Consider the following 26,509-nt stretch of genomic DNA (forward strand, 5'->3'; position numbering starts at 1 on the left):
AGTTGAATGGGGAGGAGTGACAGTTGCAGAGACTAAGTGTGTGCCATACCAGTGCTGGGGCTCTGAATACCAGGGATGAAACCATTGCTACTAATAAGGGTAATGAGGAAAAACAATTCTGACTGAGCCATTTAAAATTATGAGAGATGATTGTGTTAAAGAACTGCACACAATATGTCATCAAATGTGGAAAATTGAGTAATGGCCACTGGACTGGAAAAGATCAATTTACAGCTAAATTTCACATGCCAACAAGGTGATGTTTAAGATTATTTAAGCATGGGTTTAGCAATATGTGATCAATAATTACAAAAGGGCAGGTTAGTTTTCAAAGAGGCAGAGAATTGACAGAATAAGTTGCCAACATTTGCTGAATTATGGAAAAAGCAGGGGTTTCAGGAAAAAAACAAACAAACCATTTACTTCTGCTTCATTTACACTAAAATCTTTTATTATGTGGAATGTGGCAAGTTTTCAAAGTGATGGTAGGACCAGATCACTTTTTCTTCTCTCTTGAAGAATCTATGCAAGAAATAATAGAACAAAATGTGGAACTAGTCTTTGTTTTTGGATTGGGAAAGGAGTACAACTAGGCTGTATGTTGTCATATATTTATTTAACTTTTATTCTGAGCACTTGATGTAAAAAGTGAGACTGGATGTATTAAAAGCCAGAATTGAAGTTTCTGGGAGAAAAACCAAAAATCTCATATATGCAGATGACACCCCTCTGATGGCAGAGAATAAAGAAGTAAGAGACCTTTGGATAAAGGTGAAAGAAGATAGTGTAAATGCCAGCTAAACATGGAAAAAAAATCCAACACACTAAGATCTTTGCCACTGGTCTCATTGTTACATTCCAAATAGAGGGAGAAGAAATGAAAGCAGTTTCAGATTCGATGTTCTTGGATTCAAAGATCATTGCACAGGATGACTACCGCTATGAAGTTAAAAGACTCTGGTTGTTTGGCAAAGCTTTGGCAAATTTGAACAGCAGGCAAAAACCAGAGACATCAGCTTGCTGACAAAGTTCTGTTTCTTTTCCCAGTAGCAATGTATGGCTATGAGAGTTGAAGTATAAGAAAGGCTGAACATTAGAATAAATGCTTTTGGATTCTGGTGCTAGAACAAACTTTGGAGTTTTGAGCAACAACAAGATGTTTAGATGACTCAAAGTTTAAATTGATTCAGACTAATCAATGGAAGATCAAATACTGAATCTGAACTTTAAATCATTTGACCACATAATGAGAAGACAGAATTCACTGGAAAAGACCATGACGTCAGGAAAGATTGAAGATAAATGGAAGAAGGGGATGGTCGAGGACAAGAAGGATAGATAGTGTCGTGGGAACAATGAACGTGAGCTTGGACAGACTTGAAGAGAGAGTGGAAGACAAAACAACCTGGGGTGGTGAGTTGCAAGGGGTCATAAAGAGCTGGACATGACTGAATCATCCAACAACAGCAACTATAAAGCTCCCCCCCTCCCCAAAAGCACCACCATCTTAATTTGGCCTAACTATGACAAGGCTTTTCTTTACATCTCGATCACTGATTTACTGCCTTATTCATGACAATAGGTCTACTTAAACAATTACTTTGTTAAATATTCTCCAATTGCAAGCAAGTTTCATATATTCTCTGGTTTTAAAAAAGTAACATCCCACATTATTGTAGTGGAAAAATTGAGCAGAATAGAGAGGAATGTTGGGGAAGGGAATATTGGAGTAGTCAGTAGGGAGATGCATTGAGATATGGCAACTGTGAGTTAAGAATGAGGAGTTTATAACTGGTTTGTTTTTATTTGAAGTATTTCAATTAAATTTGGTTCAGTATCAGGTGGAGTTGTTTCATGGTGGAATACAACTTGTGGCTAGCAAGTGCTTGTGTGGATGGATTGTCCTCATAAAAAGAGAGACAACTACTAGGGAGGTATGGGAATGTGGACAGAGTACCTGGAGCTCAATGGAATGGATACTTAGGGAGACTAGGAAATTCCCCTTCTTTGGCCATGGGGTGTGTGGCTCAGGATATATCGACTGCCCAGTAAATCGATAGAGCTTTGACTCCAGGTCTGTTACTATGAGTTTATGAAGTGCTTACTATGTGCCAATCAGTGCTCAATGAAAAGAAATAAGAGGCAACTTGTTGATTTGCCAGGCCAGGCCTCTCTACCCATACCTTTAATTCTATGGCTGCCTATCTCCTCTAGCAGACTGTTGCACTAAATCATCAATTTTTCCCTCTAATCTTCACTCTCTTCCAGTATACTCACTCCTCTTTCTTTTGGTCATGTCCAATTGTCTTCCATGTTTTAAAAAACCTTCACTTGTACTCTCTTTCAAGCAGTACTCCTAAATTCCTCCTTCCGCTCACAGATGTATACCTATTAAAAACAATCTATGCTCATTGCCAGCACTTCCTCCCCTCTCACGCAATTTGCAAGCCGATGTAACTTGGCTTTTGGCCCCTATCTCAGTTGAAACCACCATCTCTAAATTTACCAATGCTATAATTGTCAGCTTGAATGACTCTTTTCCTCCCTCTGCTCTCATTGGTCTTGACCTCTCTACAGCATTTAAGACTGTTAGCACCCTAACCCCTGAGACGGGCTCTCTTCTCTAGGTTTCAATGGAAACATTTTCTTGGTTCTGCTCCTCTTGGACACTCTCTCTTACACTTTCTGCCTTGACAATCCCATCAATATCCAAGGTTTCAGTTAGCATCTTAACCCAGGCTCAGATCACCATATTCAGGCCAGCATCTCTTTTTGACTTTCCCTCTTACATTACCATTTGATTCAGCCATTTGAAGCGGAGATGTCAAATGCTATATAGTCAAAAGAGAAATCATTATCTTCCCCGACCCAATCTTCTTCCTTATTTCCCTATTTCACTTCAGGGCACCACCATCCTTCTACTCACCCATTTGCAAAACTTTGGGATCTCCTCCTGTTGGAAATGAGAAAAAGGAGCCCCAGACAACAGCTGCTCAGATCACAGAGAAGGAAAGCACAGAGACAGGTCATATTCCTGATACTAGATTATGCTGATAATTATGGTGATGAGCTTGCTTGGTTCCCATAGACACCAATATTGGGGGAAGTGTAGGTCAGACGGGTCTTTAGATAACCACCCTATTTTGATTCCTCATATTTAGGAGAAAGGTAGGTGATAGAAGCCTCTTTTACATGATGGTTTTCAGTTTGCATTTCTACGTTATTTGAAGCAGAATAGCATTAGAGATCAGGTCTAATTCTTTTATTTTACATATGACAAAGCTCATTTTATGTAGGGCAGCTAAGTGACACAGCAGACCAAAGACCAAGCCTGGAATCCTCTTTGTGAACTGAAACCCAGACCCAAACACTTACTATTTGTGTGGCCCTAGTTAGACTTAACTCTGCCTCAGGTACCTCTTCAGGAAAATGTGCTGGAGAAGGGAATTGTAAACACTCCCATATTTTTGCTAAGAAAACTCCTAATCAGGTTGTGAGGAATCAATTGAGATTGATTGGAATTGATTGAAATGTCTGAACACACACAAAACTTTAGGACAGAAATGGATTTGGATGAATATCACTCAGATAGTTATAAGCAGACCTGGATTCTGGACCCAGGTTTTCTAACTCCTAATACAGTGTTTTCTCTCTTCTATGATCTTTCCCACAACTCAATCCCTTATGTCTGAAAGCTCCAATCTTATCTCTCAGGACAAGGAAACCCTTTACTACCGACTGCCACATTGAGTGTTGCCCTTTATTCTTGAAAAGACCAAAATCACATCACTGTTAGAGCTCAATTAGGGTCAGGATGCTCTGCCATAGGTTAGACATAAATAGTACAGATGAACATTTGAGGTGGCTTCTCTAATCCCTGCTGAATCAGTATTATATTCCTTCTCCTCTTTTATTTCTTCTTTTTTCATGACAGGAAGAGGTGGAAGTCCATAAATACTGAGAAAATAAACAATTGGCTGAGCAATGGGGCTTCAGTTTCCTCATCTGCAAATGATAATCTAGAATTAGACGATGCCTAAAGTTCCTTCCAACTTTAAATTCTATGATCCAAATTGGTTTGACTTCCCACTGTCACCCCCTCAGGGACCTTATAGGAAGAATCTGCTAAGGGAATAAGAAGACTCTCTTTTCCTCCCTAGATTAACTTGATCTAACCCCCTAAACCGCATAGTCAATGTAACAGGTACTTTTTACACTGGACAGAAACTCTGACTTGAAAACACTGGTGAGTGTGTCTCCCAGAGTGACCTTTTCACACCTCTTCTATTTTCCTATCATGGCTTCCAAATTTTTCCATGTCTGTGTCTACCAGCCTTGGAACCCCACAAGCAGACACCAAGTATAACGGACCAATAGAGAAAAGGATCAGAAAGGGTTTGTGACAATTCAGTTTATCTGGTTCTACAAGTGCACATATTTTTGGCACTGTTGTCCCTGCTGGGGAAATCCATTTAGACCTAGATGCAGCAACATAGCATTTTGTTTACAACACAGAGTGGTGATCTTTTAATGCTCTGCAATTCAGCATGTCACCCTATGAAGGAAAGCTTATTTAAAGAATCTTTTAGACAAAGAGCATGTGCAGTAGTCATTGTAATGCATTAAGATTCCAGTGCTAGGTTGGTAGAAGGAGTTGGAAGGATGGCTGGAATTTATTCCACCTTTGTCTTTATCTTTTAGATTCTCCAGCTTCCTGCAAGAGCAGCTTCTTGATGCCTTCAACTTTTAGAGTCATCTTCATCTCTTATTCCTAGAGTACTTAGGCTCATTGTTTCTTTGCCTACTTTAGAGCATATTCTGTGGGAATTGTGTGGAAAATGGGAGAACTGTGGGAACTGAGAGAACCACACTGACTATATCTTGTGATCCAATTCTGGAGCTAGCTTAGTTCTCTTTCTTTTCAAGTTGGAAGCTTGTCCAGTGTCTGTCTTCTGAGAAAACTTTATTTGTGAGAAAACTTTTTGCATCACTTGGATCTGCAGTGAATTCCCTGAATAGCTGGGAAGCTGACCCACCTCTACTTGTTGCTTAGAGATCATTAACTAAAGACCTAGGTTAAACTGACTAGAAACTTAATCAGACTCAAAGATAGAGAAAAGGAGGCTTTTCTCCCTCTTCACTATTCTCTGTCCTTAAGCCATCCGTATGCTTTATCTGGAAAATGGTTGTATGCTGGTCAATCAGTTATTATTTCCTTATTCCTTTAATCCCACTAGAGGGGAGTGGGATACCTATTTTCTTGATTTCAGGGAATTACATTAATTCACTCTCCCTCTCTCAACTTGGAAAATCATTGATCTTTCAATCAATTAGAGATCAGATTACTTAATGTTGTATCCTGGTTTGTCTTATTATTTTCTTTTAAGGCATAACAATGTGCTTCCCCTTTTATATGGGGTCTAATGCCATACTGAGGAGGTGTGGTCCAGATTTCTTATGCACTTGGAATTCTTTGCTTAATAAACTGACTGTTTATTTCCTCAATTATTTCATTTTTTTTCTCTCATCACACATAACAATGGCAAAATCCATTTCAAAATAATAGAAAGAAAGGTTTATTCTAAATAAATATAAAATGCCTAGAATGTCTAGGAATCAATTTATTATAGCACAGTTAAGCCCTGTACAGGGCATTCCAGAGGCTTGGTGCAGTTTTAACTTTTAATAGTTATCCTTCCCAATTTCCTCCATCAACCTGGAACTAGAATCTTAATGTGTTCTAGTAGCATATTCTGTCTGCCTAAAAGATTTTCTGAAGAAGATTTTCCTTCATAGGAAACATCCTCAATGTAGATTATTACAAGAGCACTATTCCATGATGTCGTGTTTCTGCATCTATGTCTAAATCAATTTTCACCTAGAGGGAAAATAGTTCCAAAAATATTATAAAAATACATACATAAAATCTTCTAACATATATATTTATATATGAACTTACACACAGCATATATACACATATATTTTTGCATATAACAATTATATGTATAAGCATTTTAAAGATTTTAAAATAAAAACTTACAGGAAGATTATTCACTGATCAAGGCTGGAATATGTCAATATTATAAAATTATGATTTTTATGTGAATACACAATATTTAAGTGATATATTGTATAATAAATGTATATTGTATGGTAGAAATAAAACAAAATTCCAATCTATCAATTTATTAATATATCAATTAAGATGGCAAGTATATAAATATGAAATCTTACAAAAATTTGTTTTATTATTTGGTTTCCACACATAAAGACTTATAATCTTATGGAAGATAATTTTAAAATACTAAGAAAGAAAGAAGAATGGCAGTTTCCTATCTGATATTATCTTAAAAATCATTATTTATTTAAAAATATTTGTAGGGAGGGGCAGCTAGGTTGGAGGTCTAGGAGGACCTGGCTTCACATCTTGTCTCAGTCACTTAACACTTCCTAAGTGTGACCCTAGGCAAGTCACTTAACCCCAATTGCCTCAGCTATATATATAGGATAAAAATTGGAAAAATAATAGATCAATGAAACAAATTCAATTAGTTAGAATCCAAAGCACTACAACTCCAAAATCCAGTCATAATAGATCTAAAGTTCAATTTTTTTTGGACAGAATCACTTGTTGATAGAACTATTGGGAATATTAGAAAGCAATTTAGTAATAAAATGGTTTAGATCAATATTTTATGCCAAATACCAATGAAGCTTAAAGGAGACACATGGTTTGAATACTAAAGGTCCCATCATTTATGGATACAATAGATATTCATATTAGGTAGCTTCTATAGCTATACTTAGGGAGAGAGTTAACTAAAAGGGGAAATATATAATCATGAAAGAAAAATCAATTTTATGACAAGGAAGTATAACTCTTGAATTAAACTTAGTTCAATATATAGAAGGGCTTTTGAATGGGAAAAAAAAAGATCTGCACATAAGATACTTCTGATAAGCATCTTATTTCCACAATATGATGGGAACTAATGTACATCTATGTGATTTGTAAACACCATCTGCATCCTGAAAAAGAATGATGGAAATTGAATATAAATCAATACATGTTATGTACACTTCTTTTTTCTGTTTTGTTTCCCCTGTTCTATGGTTTTTCCCTCTCATTCAGATTTTTCTGTTCTAATATAATTAATAATGCAATGTGTAATAAAAAATAAAAATTAAAAAAGCAAAAAATATATTCAATTAACATGTGCCAAGAGAATATGAACATATAACTTTCAAAAGGAGAATTACAAAATCTAAACAATTATATAAAATGCTCCAAACCCCTAATAACAAAAAAATTGAAGATGAAAACAATCCTTAGTTTGTCCCTTACGCCCAAGTAATTGGGAAAAATGAAAAAGGATGGAAATTCTGAACATTCTATTTGAAAATAAATATATAATACATTGCTCATATAGTTGCACTCATCTAAGCATCCTCGAAAGCAATTTGATATTTTGCTAATAAAGAGACTAAAGACTTTGTACCTCCGACCTAGAGATCTTTCTGTTAGCCCCACCTCATGAATGATAAAGTCAAAAAAGGCAACTTTTTTTTGTAGTAATAAAGAACTGGGAATAAAAGGAGATAGAAATTCATTGGTTGAAGGAAAGGCTATAAATTATGGCACTTGAATATTTATAAGAGACCATTTATATAGATTCTTTGTTATCTATTGTCTAGAAATCTTTAACAAATTAAAATGTTTCACTATATAAAGGACAAGGAATAGGATTACAACAGACATTGAATTTCTTTTACTCTGTGAATTCCTCGTTCTTTCCTGCCTTCCTGCCTTCCTATCTTCCTACCAGCCTTCCTGCCTTCCTGCCTTCTGCCTGCCTTCCTACCTTCCTGCCTTTCTTTCTATCCTTCTTTCCTTCTTCTTTTTGTTACCCAGAATGTGTCTTTGGGTGGGATGAGGAAGAAATATATTTAGAAATAATAATTATATAAAATATAATCTTTTACTATATTCAACGTAAAGAAATCTCAGCATCTTGAGGGTAGGCATTATTGTTTTCCTGTTTGTTTTCCCACATTAACTGGGGGACAAACAGACTTAGGTGTATTGACCCCAGGCTACCCATTATTTATTCTTCTACCTTTTCCAGGAATATTCTTCCACTCCTAATTAGCATTGTTCATATTCAAGCATTTCCCAAAGTCTAGTACTGACCTCCTGCTCTGCCGTTCATGGTTATGGCTGCCATAGGGGAATCATCTGGAAGAATCAAATGGTATTAAGACAGCTGGTGGTATAATGAACCTGTATGTAAATGTGTCCTTATACCCTTAGTAACTGTTTGATTCCAGACAAGCTCCTTATTCTCTGTCTGTCTTGGGTTCCTCAACTATAAAAAAAAGGATAATGATAGCACTTGCCTCCTGGGGTTATTGGAAGGATTAAATGAAACAATAAATATAAAAAGCTTCACAAATTGCCTGGAACATTATAGGTGCTTAATACTCATTCCCTCCCTATGCCACAAAACATGGTACCTTGAAGACAGTATGTGTTTATTAAATGTTTTGAATTTGAATTAGACAAAGCAACACATCAATCCTCCCTGTACAAAATTTCTCTTTACAGCCACCTCACTTCATTCTGATGGGCGTCAGCTTAGTTTAGGACTCATCTCAGCATGTTAGAAGGAGTGGTAGAGTCCATTTTGGTGTATTATCTAACCCTTCAATTGCATAAAGCTTCCTCACCGCTTCTAGCCCTGCTCCTTCTCCTAATGCTAAAGAGGAATGATTTTTCTCTCCTGTTTTACAAAGAACTTGCACACATTATTATTTTTTTTTTTGTTCTAAGCACCAACTTACTGAGGTCAATATGACAATTTATTATATACAGGGATTAAGATGTTTTTACACAGCACAGATAGTAAGTGTAGGACTAGGATTTCAAGGCAAGTCTTCTGCTTCTAATCCGAATTTTGCTTCACCCCGTCCCCTCAATACTAAAGGGGGCGTGTGAAGATCGGAGGGGAACGGGATGGAATGTGGAAGAATAAAGGAAAGAATTCATGACAGATGGATGTGGATGCCTCTTTGGGCATTAGAGAAGGCTGAAGAGAAGGCTTTCTGGGAGAGATCTTCCCTGTTTCACCTGTTTTAGAGGGGGAAACAGTTGGAGCTTGTTTTAGGGGTGGAGACAGAAGCCCCTGCCACCACATCCTGGACCCAAGCCTCAGCCTTGGTCCCTCCTCCTTTGCTCTGGACAGCTGAGATCATTCAACTGAGGACAGCACTTTGGCTGCACCATGGCCTCCACACTCTCCTTTTTACTCTGTCTTGGTGAGTCTAAGGGATCAGGAATAGAGATGGAGGAGGTGAGGGATGATGGGAGGATTCTGATACATGGACAGGGAGTTGTGGGGAAATGAGCAGGTTCTTCATGTTTCCGAGTGTCATTAATGTAACAATTTCTGGCATTCCAGAAAAAATAGATGTCAGGTGTCTTTAACGAGAGGGAGGTAAGATGTGGTGTGTTATGGTGAGTGCCATTCTAGGATTTGGCTCACTGAAGTGTCTCTTTGACAGGGCTGTGTCTGAGCCAGAGAATCAGAGCACAGGAGGGTGAGTCCTATCCCCCAAATACTTCTTCTCCTGTATTAATATAGACAGTCTCTTCTGAGGAAGTCATCACTACAGAAAACTGAGGATTGAAGGGGTATCTTACTGAGCTGGCAGAGATCAATCCTAGGGGAACATGGAGATAAAAGCTGCTAAAAGCAGGATAATGAGAGGAGGGAGACATGCCTAAGCTCACAGGCTGTAGCTCTCTTCCAAAGATGCTCTTCCTGTGCAGTACCCTTCCTGGGCACAATGGGACTATCTGGTGCCAAGGCTTGACAATATGGGTTAGATATTAGACATAATAAATATTTGCAGACTGGAAAATGAGTTTCTTTTCTTTTCCCCTTTTCTTTCTTTTTTTTTTTGCTCATTCATTTATTGTTTTATTGTTATTATTATAGCTTTTTATTGACAAAATATATGCATGGGTAATTTTTCAACATTGACTCTTGCAAAAACTTCTGTTCCAACTTTCCCCTTCCTTCCCTCCACCCCCTGCCCTAGATGGCAGGCAGTCCCATATATGGTAAATATGTTTAAGTATATGTTAAATACAATATATTTGTACATCTTCATGCAGTTATCTTGTTGCACAAGAAAAATCGGATTTAAAAAGAAGGTAAAAATAACCTGGGAAGAAAAATAAAAATGCAAGCAAACAACAGAAAGAGTGCAAATCTATACTCATTTCCCAGTGTTCTTTCCATGGTTATAGGTGGTTCTGTTAATTACTGATCAATTGGAACAGATTTGGATTTTCTCATTGCTGAAGATAGCCACTTCCATCAGAATTGATCTTCATATAGTATTTTTTTATTATCATAGCTTTTTATTGACAGAACATATGCATAGGTAATTTTTGAACATTATCCCTTGCACTCACTTCTGTTCCAATTAATCCCTTCCCTCCCTTTACCCCCTTCCTTAGATGGAAGGCAGTCTCATACATGTTAAACATATTAAAGTATATCTTAAATGCAATATATGTGTACAGATACATAGAGTTCTCTTGTTGCACAAGAAAAATCAGATTCAGAAGATCAAAATAACTTGAGAAGAAAAAGAAAAATGCAAGTAGTCCACATTCATTTCCCAGTGTTCTTTTTCTGGGTGTAGTTGATTCTGTCCATCATTGAGCAATTGGAACTGAATTAAAAATTTTCATTGTCAAAGATATCTACTTCCATCCGAATATATCCTCACATACTATTTTTTTTTGGGAAATGTATAATGATCTCTGGTTCTCCAGGTTCTCCAGGCCTCTCTGAAACCATCCTACTGGTCATTTCTTGCAAAGCAATAATATTCCATAACATTCATATACCACCATTTACCCAACCATTATCCAATTGATGGGCATCCATTCATCTTCCAGTTTCTAGCCAAGCACTACAAAAAGGGTTGCCACAAACATTTTGGCACATATATGTCCCTTTCCCTTCTTTAATATTTCTTTGGGATATAAGCCCAATAATAATATTACTGGATCAAAGGGTAAACTTTTTGAGCATAGCTCTAAATTGTTCTCCAGAATGATTGGATCCATTCACAACTCCACCAACAATGCATCAGTGTCCCAGTTTTTCCACATCCCCTCCAACATTTGTCATTATCTTTTCCTATCAATTTAACCAATCTAACAGGTGTGTAGTGATATCTCAGAGTTGTCTTAATTTAGATTTTTCTTATCAATAGTGATTTGGAACACCCTTTCATATGAGTGGAAATAGTTTCACTTTCATCATCTGAAAATTGTCTGTTCATATCCTTTGACCTTTTATCAATTGGAGAATAGCTTGATTTCTTATAAATTAGAGTCAATTCTCTATATATTTTGGAAATGAGGCCTTTATCAGAACCTTTAACTGTAAAAATGTTTTCCCATTTTATTGCTTCCCTTCTAATCTTGTTTGCATTAGTTTTGTTTGTACAAAAACTTTTTAACTTGATATAATCCAAATTTTCTATTTTGTTATTAATAATGATCTCCAGTTCTTCTTTGGTCACAAAATTCTTCCTCCTCCACAGGTCTGAGAGGCAAACTATCCTATGTTCTTCTGATTTATTTATAATCTCGTTTTTTTATGCCTAAATCATGAACTCATTTTGATTTTATCTTGATGTATGGTGTTAAGTGTGGGTCCATGCCTAATTTCTGCCATACTAATTTCCAGTTTTCCCAGCAATTTTTGTCAAATAGTAAATTTTTATTCCAAAATTTGGGATCTTTGGCTTTGTCAAACACTAGATTGCTATAGTTATTGACTATTTTGTCCTGTGAACCTAATCTATTCCACTGATCAACTAGTCTCTTTCTTAGCCAATACCAAATGGTTTTCGTGACCACTGCTTTGTAATATAGTTTTAGATCAGGTACAGCTAGGCCACCTTCATTTGATTTCTTTTTCATTAGTTCCCTTGAAATTCTTGACCTTTTGTTCTTCCATATGAATTTTGTTGTTATTTTTTCTAGGTCATTAAAATAGTTTCTTGGGAATCTGATTGGTATAGTACTAAATAAATAGATTAGGTATTATTGTCATCTTTATTATATTTGCTTGGCCTATCCAAGAACATTTAATATTTTTCCAGTTGTTTAGATCTGACTTTATTTGTGTGGAAAGTGTTTTGTAATTTTGCTCATATAGTTCTTGACTTTCCTTTTTTTCTTTTTTTTATTATAGCTTTTTATTTACAAGATAGAGGCATGGGTAATTTTTCAGCATTGACCCTTCTAAACTCTCTTTTTCAACCTTTCCCCTCCTTCCCCTACCCCCTTCCCTAGAGGGCAGGCAGATCCATATATGTTAAAGTATATGTTAAATACAATATATGTACACATATCTATACAGTTATTTTGCTGCACAAGAAAAATTGGACTTAGACATAAGGTAAAAATAACATGAGAAGGAAATCAAAAATGCAAATGGACAAAAACAGAGGGAATGGAAATGCTATGTTGTGGTTCATATTCATTTTCCATAGGTCTTTTGCTGGGTGTAGCCGGTTCTCCTCATTATTGAACAAATAGAACTGATTTGGTTCTTCTCATTGTTGAAGAGAGCCGTGTCCATCAGAATTAGATCATCATATGGTATTGTTGTTGAAGTATATAATGAACTCCTGGTCCTGCTCGGTTCCTGACTTTCCTTTGGCAAATAGATTCCCAAATATTTTATACTATCAACAGTTATTTTAAATGGAATTTCTCTTTGTATCTCTTGCTGTTGGATTTTGTTAGTGATGTATAAAAATGCTGAGAATTTATATGGATTTATTTTGTATCCTGAAAATTTTGCTAAAGTTGTGGATTATTTCTAATAGCTTTTTAGTAGAGTCTCTGGGGTTCTCTATGTATACCATCAAATCATCTGCAAAGAGTGATAATTTGGTTTCCTACTCTAATTCCTTTAATCCCTTATTTCCAAAGCTAGCATTTCTAATATAATTTGAAATGGGAAGGGTTACAGTTTATCACCATTATATATGATGCTTACTGATGGTTTTAAATAGATGCTGCTGACTATTTTAAGGAAAAGTCCATTTATTCCTATACTCTCTAGTGTTTTCAATAGGAATGGGAGTCGGATTTTATCAAATGCTTTTTCTGCATCTATTGAGATGATCATATGGTTTTTGTTAATTTGGTTACTGGTATAGTCAATTATGCTAATAGTTTTCCTAATATTGAACTAGCACTTCATTCCTGCTTTAAATCTTACTTGGTAATGGCGTATTATCCTGGGGATGATTTTCTGTAATCCTTTTGCTAATATTTTATTTAAGATTTTTGCATCAATGTTCATTAGGGAAATTGGTCTATAGTTTTCTTTTTCTGTTTTCGTTGTTTTGTTTTTTGTTCTGTTTTTTGGCTTCCACTGCTTTTTTTACTTCACCTGAAGCATAATAGCTTCTGCTCTAGCCTTTTACCTTTACTTTGTATGTATCACCCTGTTTCAAGTGTATTTCCTGTAAACAACATATTGTAGAATTCTGGCTTTTAATTCTGTTTGTTATCTTCCTCAGCTTTATGGGGGAGTTGACCCCATTCACATTTATGGTTAAAATTACTAATTCTGTATTTTCTGCCATCTCATTAATCCCAGATTATGCTTTTCTCTTTCCTTTTCCCCTTATCTCCCTCCCTAGTATTAAACTTATGAGCACCACTTGCCTCATGCAACCCTCCCTCTTTAGGATCCCTCCTCCCCCTAAGAGTCCTCTCCTTTCCTTAAATCTTCCCTTACAATTTCTGTATTCCCTTCTGTTTAGAAGTGGAGAAGTTTCTCTGTAAACCGAATATGTTTAATATTTTCTCGTTGAGTCAGTTCTGATGAGAGTAAGATTCACACTATGTTCATTCCTCTCCCTTCTTTTCCTCAGATACAATAGGTTTCTTTTGCCTCTTCATGAGATGTAGTACTTTCACTTTTCCCTTTTTCTAGTACAATTTCCTTTCTATCTCTAGATCCATTTTTTATATTATGACAGTAAATCAAATTATACATGTACTCTTTATGTATACTCATAACAGAAATATAGTTCTCAAGAGTTCTTGTTTCATCTGGAGAAAATCTATTCCTAGTCTCCTCAGGGTTTGAAGTCTGTTCTTTCAGTATAGAAGCTATCTAGAGTTAGATCCAGGTTTGCCATTTTCCTCATTTTAACAAAACAAAACAAAAGTTGCAGTTTGCTTTTGGGGCAATGCGGGGTTACTGAGCTTCCTCAACAGACAACAGGAAGTAGCAGTGAAGCAGCAGTGGGACAGCAATGGCTAAATTGGGATCAGCATCTGCACTGGAATCAATGTTGCATGCTGAGATGGTGCTGAGTCCTTCCTGATGCTTGGTGGGGGTGGCTAGGTCCAAAGAGACTCTAGCATTTTGGGGTTATAGTCTTTACCCCCTGTGTTTATAGCTTCTCTGCTCATCTACTGGCTTGCTGCCAGAGCAGAGCAACTGACACAGTGGTAAAATTCTCCTTGCAAATTTTCAGCCTGTGAAGACCACATCCCACACCTCTCCGGTCTGCTCAGTGTGAGCTGCTTTCTGTGCTCTCACTGCCTATCTGCCTGAGTCTGCCCCTGGCCTAGCTTTGTTCTGTCCCGGTGCTTGGAACAAAAAGAGACCTTTTCTGTTGAATTTAAGATTATCTTCTGTTGGTAATGTGTTGTACTCCCACTATTCATGGGTTTTGACAGTCAATCAATCATTAATTCCAGGGCTGAATTTCATAAAAATAGTTTGAGGGTAAAGGAGAGCAAAAAAAGATGCATGGGTCCTCTCCTCCATCTTGGGCTCTGCCAAATGAGTTTCTTTTCAAATGTTTGGGAGCTTTCAATTCAGAGTTCCAACTACTATGATGACCAGAGGACTATCTCATATTCAGTGAATCCTGAAACGAATACAAATAGAGTGTTACAGTAAAAATTCATATTCACATAGTGCTTTAAACTTGACACAGTGTGTTTCTCCCAAGGCCCCTAATGGTCAGTATGGCATGGAAGCTGGGTGTTCTGGGTGAGAAGAAACTAAGATTAAACACCTGAGACATGGGCAGGAGGAGAGTGGTATTGACAACTGATATCTAGAGACTTCTTTGGGAGGTTGGTTTCATCCCTAACAAGTAGGGATCTAGTGTTGTCATGGTACTCCCTTAGCCCCTGCTTCTGTCATGTTCTCCTGGGATGACATCCCCATGTCCTCTAGGTCACCTGGCTCAGATTCTGGAACTTTCTCTTTCCTTCTTCCCACTGAGGTCCAAGAGGTCTTTTCAGCTCTTTGTCCCTTTATGTTTATGTTCAATGAGTAAAGAAAACTTTTATTGATCCTTTTCCCATATGGACCTATTCATCTAGAATGGAATTAATTATACAAACAGACACACATATATGTTTATATTTAAGTAAATATACATACATATATATTGATATAGATATAAAAATCAGTGTTTAAACATTTGCTGATGAATCGATACACTGATGTAGTTCAATCCTCTAATTTTTCAGGCAAGGAAATCAAGCACACAAGGGGCAACAAGAGTGTCATGAATTCCCCCAGCTAAACAACATGGGGATTTTGTAGATTTACAGCTTAGAGGGGTTCTGTGGCTCTGCTTTTCCATATGTATATTTTAGAGAGGTAGATATAAAGAGCCAGAGGTTTAAGTGGCCACAATGCTCATAAATGGAAGTCTGGGAATTTGAAGTGAAGGTATTGCCATCAGATACATTGGCTTTCCACCAAATAGTAGCAAACCTTGGAAGCCATTTCTTTTAGTTTCTACCTTTCTTTTATTTTACCAACCAACTTATCTGCCCATTACTGATCAGTACAGGAGAGACATTCCTATACAAGTATTTCTGCTTGTTTCAGCCAATCCATCCCATATTCTCTGAGAAATTCACCTTCTTGATCATCCTCTTCCTCATCTTCCAAGCTTTGATCTCTCCCTATTATTTTGCTCCTTCCCTGCTGTCTAAAATCCCAAAATTCCAACCCTCATAGCTGCCGATATATGAAAACGAATGTGTTTCCATGACTTATAATTAGTTGATCGCCACCATGTCACAGCTAAATGCATGTGAAAAGTTTTTTGTACTCCTTTTCTCAGTTTCCTCTTCCTCCTCTCACTTTTCATTTATTTGGACCTCATTCTTCAAAACTTCTCTCTCTTTAAGTGAGAAATCTGATGACTGTTTTCATTCCTCACCCTTCTTGGATTCTCTCTAATTTTTAACACTAATGAATGTCTTCCTCTTTACTGCTCTCTTGTCTCTGGATTTTGTTAACTACTCTCTCCACCCTGTTTGCTTCTTCTCAATCTCTTTCTTGGATCATTGTTAGGATTCTTGCAGATGTTATGGGCCAGAATTTGAGACAAGGTAATGTGCTTCCTTCACACCTTTAAAAGGGGGTTACATCTTTAGACTTCTGAAAGGAGTTTACACCTTTAAAGGAGCTTTAAAGGAGTTCCCACAACCCCATGGAGTTCCCACAAGCCCATTCTCTGGGAGGATAAAAGGAGCCAAGACTCAGTGGGAAGAGTCAGTTTGGAAGGAGTCTGGATTGGGTCTAGGAGAAGACTTCCCACACTTTCAGAGATAGAGTCTGATTCCCACACTCTAGGAGATTCAGAATAAAGATTTCATTCCCATGTCTACTTTTGTGCTGGCTGGAGGCTTTGGATTCGGAGAGAGATACAGACTGAAACTGACTAGAGACATTCTGACAGGAAAAGATACACGATTTGAAGGAGAAAATAAAGGATCTGGAGATAAGATTTGGAAAGAGATAGTAGAGGACTTTAACCCGTGGCTGCATTTTGGGGGATTATTGGAACAGGAACTAAAGCCAAGGCTGCCTCCCCAGAAGCTCCCCAAGAGATCTCCTCCCAGAGAACGATTGCAATTTAGAGACAACAGAACATCACAGACCATCATTTTTATCTTGGTCCCAAAGGAATACACTCCTCATGACTCTTATCCTGCCCCTCTTATCCTCTATTGAAATGGTCACTTAGTCATTTTATCATCTCTTTGGCTTACACCATCATCTCTTCTCAGATGCAGTTCAGGTTTATTTCCAGAACAACCATTTCTTGGTATTGAACCTTTTAAACTATATGTGCTCCAGCTATCTAGAAATGTGAGATGGGCACACTTAGAGCCATCTCCACTCTAAATCTTCATATGAACCATTTGTGCCTGACCTTTGGTAGAACTTTCAGAACTCATATTAGTCTGATTAGCCACAGTTCATCACATGTACTTTCACCTCCATATAGTGATGTCCTCTTTGAGAATAAAAGACCTCTATAGTCCTCTAAAACTTGACAAGCTCCAAATCTGAACTTTCCTTTTCAGAGAGAAAACATTGCTTTTCTATTTTTATTTGGAACACCACCAACCTTCTAGTCATATAGATTTGAAATCTTAAAGTTTCTTGTTATGGATGGGGAAAATGAATCTCAGGGAGGGCAAGAGACTTTGTCTAGATCATGCAGCAAATAAATATCAGAGTTTGGTCTAGAACTTGGGACCTATGACTCCTCAATTACATTCTAAACCAAAATTTAGCTTTAGACCTTGATACTTTCTGTGGTTGAAAAGGATTCAAAGTAAAGGGGGACCTAGAACAATTTCCCCCACTGAGTCATCAAAGCTAGGGGAAAAGAAAATGTATGTTGCTTTATTGAGAAAGTTTCCCTTAAACATTTTTACATTCAAAGGTTCTGATAAAAGCCTCATTTCTAAAATACATAAGAAATTGACTCAAATTTATAAAAATCCAAGACATTCTCCAATTGATAAATGGTCAAAGGAAATGAACAATTTTCAGATGAAGAAATTGAAACTATTTCTATTCATATGAAAAAGTGCTCCCAATCATTATTGATCAGAGAAATGCAAATTAAGACAATTCTAAGATAGTACTACATACCTCACAGATTGGCTATGATGATAGGAAAAAATAATAATGCATGTTGGTAAGGATGTGAAAAAAACTGGGACACTGATACATTGTTGGTGGAACTGTGAATAGAACCAACCTTTCTGGAGAACAATTTGGAACTATGATCAAAAAGTTATTAAACTGTGCATACCCTTTGACCCAGTAGTGTTTCTACTGGGATTATATCCCAAAGAGACCCTAAAGGAGGGAAAGGGATCCACATGTGCAAAAATGTGGCAGCCTTTTGTGTAGTGGCAAGGAACTGGAAACTGTGTGGAAGCTCATTACTTGGGTAATGGCTAAGTAAGTTATGGTATATGAATGTTATGGAATATTATTGTTCTGTAAAAAACAACCAGCAGGATGATTTCAGAGAGGCCTGGAGAGACTTACATGAACAAATATTAAGTGAAATGAGCAGAACTAGGAGATCATTGTACACAGCAACAACAAAACTATATGATGATCAATTCTGATGGATGTAACTCTTTTTAACATTGAGAAGATTCAAACTAGTTCAAATTATTCAGTGATGAAGAGAGCCATCTTCACCCAAAGAGAGGACCGTGAGAACTGAGTGTGGACCACAACATAGTGTTCTCATTCTTTCTGTTCTTGTTTGCTTATATTTTGTTTTCTTTCTCAGTTTTTTCTCCTTCTTGATCCGATTTTTTTTTGTGCAGCAAGATAAATGTATAAATAAGTATGTATAGATATTGGATTTAACATATATTTTAACATATTTAACATATATTGTATTATCTGCCATCTAGGGAAGGAAGTGTGGGGAAGAAGAGGATAACTTGGAACATAAGGTTTTGCAAGGGTCAATATTGAAAAATTATCCATGCATATGTTTTGTAAATAAAAAGCTTTAATAAAAAAGAGAAAATTTCCCTTTTAGATTCATAGATTAGAAAGGGATTCTGGAAGGGAACCAGAAATTATTATGGCAAGTCCCCTCATTATATGGATGATAAAATTGGAGATAAAAGAAAAGGAATTTGTGCATAGTCACCCCAATACATATGAGCAGAGCTGGGATCTAAACCCAAATGTTCCAACCCCTACTTCATAGTCTTTTCTCTTCTAGGTCCTCTCCCTAGTCCTAATCTCTCAGTTCAGAAAAATTTTACCCTGGTCCCAAGGGGCAACGTGACCTTCAGGTGCAACATGTTAGATGATGATTTGCCACCCCAGAAATGGACATACCTTCTGCTCAAAGAGGGGAATTCCAACCCTTTATGTGAAAAGACTACAGAAGCAAGCTGGGTTGAGTTTACCCTATCATTTAAGATGACCCAGGATTTTGGGAACTACAGCTGCAAGTTCTTTGGCTCTCAGAGTCCACAAATAAAGTCAGAGGCCAGCATGGTCCTGGAGATTTCTGAGAAAGGTGAGAATGAGGATCTGGTTCTATTGTTGTAGTTGTTTTTATTTTATATAATATATTTCTTTATTTAAATAAATGAAAAAAATATAAGAAAACCCAGAAGAAAAACATTGGCATGATTCCTATGCTCTTCCAGGTCCCTTCATTGGCAGCACAGGGTCACTCAGTTCCTTCCCCTGCCCTCAGCTAATCAAATTGGAATACAATTGGTATATTTGTCCATATCTCCAATTCAGAAATGCCTCAGCTCTTGGAGTGAATTTAGACTCATCCTTTTAAGTTCCACTAAAGACACTACATTCCTGTTGCAAAACCATGGTTGTTTTTTCAGATTATAAATTCTGAAACAAAGCACCAACCAGAAAACAAATCTCAAGTTCCTTCTGCATAGTTGTGGGAGAATTCACAAATTCCAAAGATCAGCCTTGAGATCCACGTTCTTCTGGAGTCTCTCCTGCAACCTGTTAAAGATTAATTTTGTCAATAGACAAAGATAGGATGAGGACTGTTAGTGCAGATATCTGGTCTTTGCCAAAAAAAAAAGGGGGGGAAATGAAAAAAAATAATTCGAATGAAGGTAATCAAAGCTAACTCTCTAAATGCTGCAATGAGCCTTTTTTTTCAGGAGGTGTCTTTCGAGGCAAATAAACACAATAACTCTTAAGAATACAAAATCAACCTAAACCAGATAAGTTGAAAACTGAGAAAGAAAACTACAGACCAATCTCCTTAATGAATATTGATGCTAAAATGTTAAATAAGATATTAGCAAAAAGACTACAGAAAATCATCCCCAGGATAATACACTATGATCAAGTAGGATTTATACCAGGAATGCAGGGCTGGTTTAATATTAGGAAAACTATTAGTATAATTGACCTTATTAATAAACAAATTAACAAAAACCATATGATCATCTCAATAGATGGAGAAAAAAAGCATTTGATAAAATCCAACATCCATTCCTACTAAAAGCGCTTGAGAGTATAGGAATAAATGGACTATTCCTTAAAATAGTCAGGAGCATATATTTAAAACCATCAGTAAACATCATATGTAATGGGGATAAACTGGAACCTTTCCCATTAAGATCAGGAGTGAAACAAAGTTGCTCACTATCACCATTACTATTCAATATTGTATTAGAAATGCTAGCCTTGGCAATAAGAGTCAAGGAAGAGATTAAAGGAATAAGAGTAGGTAATGAGGAAACCAAACTATCACTCTTTGCAGATGATATGATGGTATACTTAGAGAACCCCAGAGATTCTAATAAAAAAAGTTATTAGAAATAATCCACAACTTTAGCAAAGTTGCAAGATACAAATTAAATTCACATAAATCCTCAGCATTTTTATACATCACCAACAAAATCCAACAGCAAGAGATACAAAGAGAAATTCCATTTAAAACAACTGTTGAGAGCATAAAGTATTTGGGAATCTATTTACCAAAAGAAAGTCAGGAATTGTATGAACAAAATTATAAAACACTTGCCACAAAAATAAAGTCAGATTTAAATAATTGGAAAGACATTAAGTGCTCTCAGATAGGCAGAGCGAATATAATAAAGATGACAATACTCCCTAAACTAATCTACTTATCTAGTGCTATACCAATCAGACTCCCAAGAAACTATTTTAGTGACCTAGAAAAAATAACAACAAAATTCATATGGAAGAACAAAAGGTCGAGAATTTCAAGGGAAACTTGTCAAAGTCAAAGTCACTTGTATTTCATGGCATCACCTTCCTGATGTCATGACTGTCTTCCAGAAGGAAAGAAGGAATAATTATAAGAACAACCTTATAGTTATTGCATAGAAGAATCTCTTGGTTCTACTCACTTCACTTTGCATTATGGTCTTCCCTGTTTTTCTCTGTTCAACTTGTCAATTCCTAGAACACAATCATATTCAATCACAATCATATATCACAACTTTTTCAGCCAGTCTTCAATTGATGGATATCCCCTCTATTTTCTAATTTTTTTGCTACCACAAAAATAGCTGCTATAGATATTTTTCTAAATATATATCCTTTTCCACTTTCTTTGATCACTTTGGGATGTAGACCTAAGTAGTTCTTCAGAAGTAGCATTTTTTCTGACACAATAAGGTAGAACAATGGATAGAACTATGAGGACTGGGACAGGGGCTGGTGCCATCTCAAGGTTCCCATACTTATCTGTCTATTCATGGCAATTGATCACCTGTTGCTGCCAATGCTGAGGAAGAAGGTAATCATTAGCCACCATGATATCTTCTCTCAATGATGTCTTTGAGAATTGAAATGGAATCAGAGCATGTGGTTTTCTATTCCAAAGGCTCTTGGGTTCAGGGTTCTGGATAACCTCTCTGGGGAGATATTGGTTAAGTTGGTGGTGGTTGTGGTTGGACTTCCTTGGTATATGCTTCCTCCTATTTCCTCCTTAGGGCATCTTCCTGCTTCAGCCCATACCTTTCTTGGGTGTGGTAGAGAATAGCTTCCCTGCTCTAAATTTGGTAATAATTCTGAGTGGCTTGCATCTGAATGGAAGAGATGGACGAGTGATGGAGGTAGAGTAAGAGTTAGAAAAGGGCAATGACTTATGATCTAAGGAACTGGAGACAGAAGGAGGATTTCTTATTTTTAATGAGGAAGTGAAACTTCTCCACATGTTCCCTCTGTAGTGAGCTCTATAACACTATGAAGATATTGAAGTTATGGGCAAAAGTTAGAGGTATCCCTTCTCTGATAATCAGTATTTTACTCCTTTGGGCTGGGGGGGACAAGAAAGAACCACAGCCTTTCAAAAATATTCTTGTATTACTGTTGCTTGCTTTAACTTTGAAACACACTCTTCAACTCCCTACCCCGCCAATCTGGTCAAACAGATTATGCTTCAAGTGAAAATGTAATCCTCTTGTGTCAGGGGTCATATTGGGGCATGAAGTAGGCTCTATATAAGGGAGGGAACCCACAATTCCCCCCAGTATGGATCTAAATTTCTCTTTATCTATGTGACAATTACAGTGAGAATTACAGCTATTGCGATTTCTCAGATATTGTCAGCTTAATTATGGCAGAGCCTAGTGATACCTCCCACCTTGGAGCTTTTGGTAAATTTATGAGAGGAGTATTTCTGAGGGAAAGTCAACTCTGGATATTTAATATGTATGGGAATGCCTGCCATCTAGAGGAGGGGATGGAGGGAAGGAGGGGAAAAACTCGGAACAGAAGGGAGTACAAGGGATAATGTTATTAAAAAAAATACCTATACATATATACTGTCAAAGAAAATGTTATAATTATAAAAATTAATAAAAAACAAAATAAAAAAAGAAAAAAAAAGAAAGTCAACTCTGGAGGAGGATATCCTCCTACTTCCCTAATAGAACAGAATTACCATTAAGAACTTTAACACTGAGAATAAGAATTGGAGACAGTTAGACTTTTGTTTTCTCACTATTCTGGGATCATAGGGCACCACAGTGTGTCCTGGAAATGCATATTTATGAGATATTTTATTCATTCCTTGTCATCCCTTCTGTTTTTTTTTTCTATTCTGTTTTCCAGATGCAGTGGATAAATCTCTCACAATAGGTAAGACAGGGGAGGAATTAGGGCCCCCAGAGAAAGGAAGCCATGTCTCCTCAATTAATGGAAGCATGGGAACATGATTAAAAATGATAACTCCCTCAGAACAATGGAGCCTGAAAATTGGTTTTCTTCTTTGTCTCAGTATCAAAAGCAACTCTCATCATCCTCTGGTGTATCATCATTCTCTTCTTCCTCTTTTTATTGGCCTTTGTCTATCATCAACAATTTTACATTGGTGAGTTTGGGAAGAGGGTATGAAAGATGAGAAAATAAACAGTGGGTTGAGGGCTGGGGTCTCAGTTTTCTAACCTGTGGAATGAAGATCTATCATTTTCTAAGGTCCCTTCTATCTATGATGCTAATAGAATCTCTATTCCTGTTATTCTCACCAGGAACTCCAAAAGGAAAAGCTACTGGAAGGTAGGGAAACTTGGCTCACCATTCCAATTTCTTGAGTTATTTCTATTCCTCCTCCCATATGACCCTAGACTCTACCCATTGTAAATCAGTCATTAAGGAAAGAGTAATGATGCTCAGACTGACTTCTCACCCTTCCCACCTCCTTTGTTTTATATAACTCATGTATGTTTTATATAAGATTCTTTGTCTGATGTCATCTTCTTTCATGTGTCTGGTTCCTCTCAAACATGTAGTACTTAAAGAGGAAAATAAATTTTCTAGAAGGAAAAAGAGGGAGGGATATACGGTACATGCCTGTGGATCTCAGGAACTTACAATACCTATTCTTCATACCAGGTATAGACATGACCAAGAAGAAAGTAACCCATCAGTAAGTAATACCATTTTATCCATCTCCTGGGAAATAATGCAGAAATAGCTCATTGTCCCCAATATATAGTCTGGTCCCTGATGTCATCTGTTGATTAATTGTAGACCCAGTATCTCAGGCCTAAGTGATATTCACTGATCCCTCTTTTCCCTTGTATTTTTTTTTGCAGAATTCAGGGGCTGAGGATCATGGAGTAACCTATAGCCAGTTGAACACAAAGTCTTTGAATAAAGGGATGCCAGCTCCCCCTTTGAGATCCCAAGAAACTACAACATATAGCACAGTAGCTTGGCATAAGAGGAAAACAGATACATATAAGTTATTTGAAAAATAATAAAAAAACCATGCACGTCAAACAGATGGCTGGAGATCCAATGTGCCATTTGGGCATAGGGTTCCAGAGTGAGTGCCACACAAACCTGACTCATGTGGAGCACCTGGTAGAAAGGGCACAACTGTCTATCAATTTACTTTCACTTTGCCTGTAGTATATCATGTGCAAATACTTAACGTTCAATAATTTTTAGCCCTGATTTAGTAACTATACCGAATTTTTAAAAGTGTTTTGTCTTATAGTTACAAAAATAAATTATCTTTTTTAACATCTAGTGTCAAATTCTGATGGACCCCTTAAAATAGGACATTGCTTGCTGTGACAGCATCTTTTTTGTTCTTCTCTTTCTATGGTTACAGCAAATTATGGAACTGTTTGGCTTTCAAAAGTATTTGAACAGGAGGGAGGTTGCAAGAAATGCCTAAAATGCACTTATCTTTATATTAACAGCTTTGATTCTTTATTTTCTTTCAATACTCAGATCAAAGATCAATTCTCCATGTAGTATTCCTTATAGCCCTTTTCCACTCAGATTTTAGGATTTTCTGCCTTCTTTAACATTTCCCACACTTTTTCTCCCTTTTATTTTCTATTTATTTGCAAATGGGTGTAAACATCCTCTATATCTATTTGCCCTGGGACTAGCAGGTTAGATCTCATGATTATTACTTTACCTCCTCTCCTCCCATTCAGGGTTACCTAAAAACTTCTTGTTTCTGATGTTGTGGTCCTTGAGCCCCCTTCAGTTACCCATAATTAACCAACTAGTTGATATCAATAAGCTTTTTAATAAAAAGGACATGAGTGTTAATTAGAAAAGAAGTTTTTAACAGCCTCTAATTTAGAGACACATACTCCAGGTCCCTGGGGAAAGTGGGTTCAAAAATTGAGCATAATTTTTGAAATTTTTTGGGATGAAGAGGTACTTAGTGGCCTCCTGACTCTGTTTCCCTTTCTATCTTTTGGAATCCCTTGTTTTTGAGTCTAGAACAGTACAGATTGTTGATAGCTAAGACGTGATGACTCCTTGATCCATACAGAATGGTTCAGGTAATGGAACAATACATTACTGGCTGGGTCAATGATGTGGTACAGCTATAGTGCCATCTTCTCATCAGACTCAGCTGCTGCTGTTGTTGCTATAGGTGATTTTAGCAACTTATCCTGGGTGGCCAGTGGGACTTTAGGATCTCTTACCTCTCTCATGAACTCACCTTGGCTACATCTATCAGTACCCTCATTTGCCTAAGCATAATAATAAAGTGAAAAACAAAGAAACAAACAAAGCAAAAAGAGCCAGCCCGCTTCTCCTCACTCAAATGCCACTGGGAAAGAACCTAAGAAATTGCTCACTTGAACTTCTTATAAACACATTCATTTATGGCCCAGTATCTCTTGAGTAATCAGTTCTTCACTTTTTGATGCCAACTTTTCAGCATTACGTGGTGGTCATCCTGAGTCATGGCGGTCAGAACTGTTTTTAGCTGTTGTATTAGAACCAGGGAGACTGTCTGCACAGACTTCATGATAGACCTCCAAAGTAGACAGAAAATATCTGGAGTCTCAGGAGCTTGGCTTCCATTGGCTTGTCTTTTCATTTAAAGTATGGCCCTGCTTTGAAGACACAAAATTCCAAAGCTGCATAATACCAGGGATTTGGGAGGAAACCCGGGGGAGAGGAAGATGGGAGGAAAAAAGTTGCACACAGTTTGAGAGGAGCAGAAGAGATGAGGGAGAGGAAAAATGAGAGAGAGAGAGAGAGAGAGTTGAGAGAGGAGAGATGAGAGAGTAGGAGAGGTCGGAGTCAATTAGAGAAAACAGAGAAAGAGGTACAAAGAGAGAGACAGAGAAACAGAGAGATAGACACACAGAAAGACAGAGACAGAGAGGACCGAGGGAGGGAGAGAAAGGGGGAAAGAAAGGGGAAAAATGGCAGCCTTTGTGCTCTTGACTTTTTTTCCTCCCCACCACTTGTGATCAATGGAGTGATTCGTGTTGCCCTGGCCTTTATGCTGGCACAAAGAATCTGGTTTGGAGAAAGAATCCTCTTGACCAGATTCTCTCTTAGCTAAGATGTCAAGCTGAAGGAGAAGGTCTTGAACAGAAGTTGCCATTCAGCTGCTTGAAGTCAGAAAATCACAACGTTATCTCCTTCCATTCCTATGCTAATTTTTCTCCATTGCATGTTTTCTTCTCTTCTTATTTTCTAATTATTTGAGTCAATATTCATTAACATTGATGAATATTCTGCCAGCCACTGTGAAGATCATCTTCAGTCATGCTGATCTATATCTGGCCCTTGGACCTTGCAAAGGCCCCCTCACTAAAATCCAATTTACTTGCATGTCACCTCCCTGATTT

The 26,509-nt window shown here is 37.1% G+C and overlaps 1 protein-coding gene across 6 annotated transcripts; it reads left to right on the forward strand.

The window, feature by feature from the left end:
• Positions 1 to 24,416, forward strand: LOC141564632 (T-cell-interacting, activating receptor on myeloid cells protein 1-like). Of its 6 annotated transcripts, XM_074307347.1 has the most exons (8): positions 1 to 256; positions 9,562 to 9,597; positions 19,144 to 19,446; positions 23,001 to 23,027; positions 23,167 to 23,259; positions 23,417 to 23,444; positions 23,781 to 23,814; positions 23,984 to 24,416. In XM_074307347.1, exons 1-8 carry the CDS (start codon positions 202 to 204, stop codon positions 24,146 to 24,148), a joined length of 741 nt encoding a protein of 246 aa, XP_074163448.1. In that variant the 5' UTR covers positions 1 to 201; the 3' UTR covers positions 24,149 to 24,416. The 6 variants fall into 6 exon arrangements, 5 of the variants coding, with proteins under 5 accessions (XP_074163448.1, XP_074163450.1, XP_074163451.1 ...); XM_074307349.1 differs by lacking the exon at positions 9,562 to 9,597; XM_074307351.1 differs by lacking the exon at positions 23,417 to 23,444 and having other exon boundaries at positions 5 to 256; positions 23,752 to 23,814.
• The last annotated feature ends 2,093 nt before the right edge of the window (positions 24,417 to 26,509 follow it).

This window comes from Sminthopsis crassicaudata, chromosome 3 (genome assembly GCF_048593235.1).
Source record: "Sminthopsis crassicaudata isolate SCR6 chromosome 3, ASM4859323v1, whole genome shotgun sequence".
Classification (NCBI taxonomy): domain Eukaryota; kingdom Metazoa; phylum Chordata; class Mammalia; order Dasyuromorphia; family Dasyuridae; genus Sminthopsis; species Sminthopsis crassicaudata.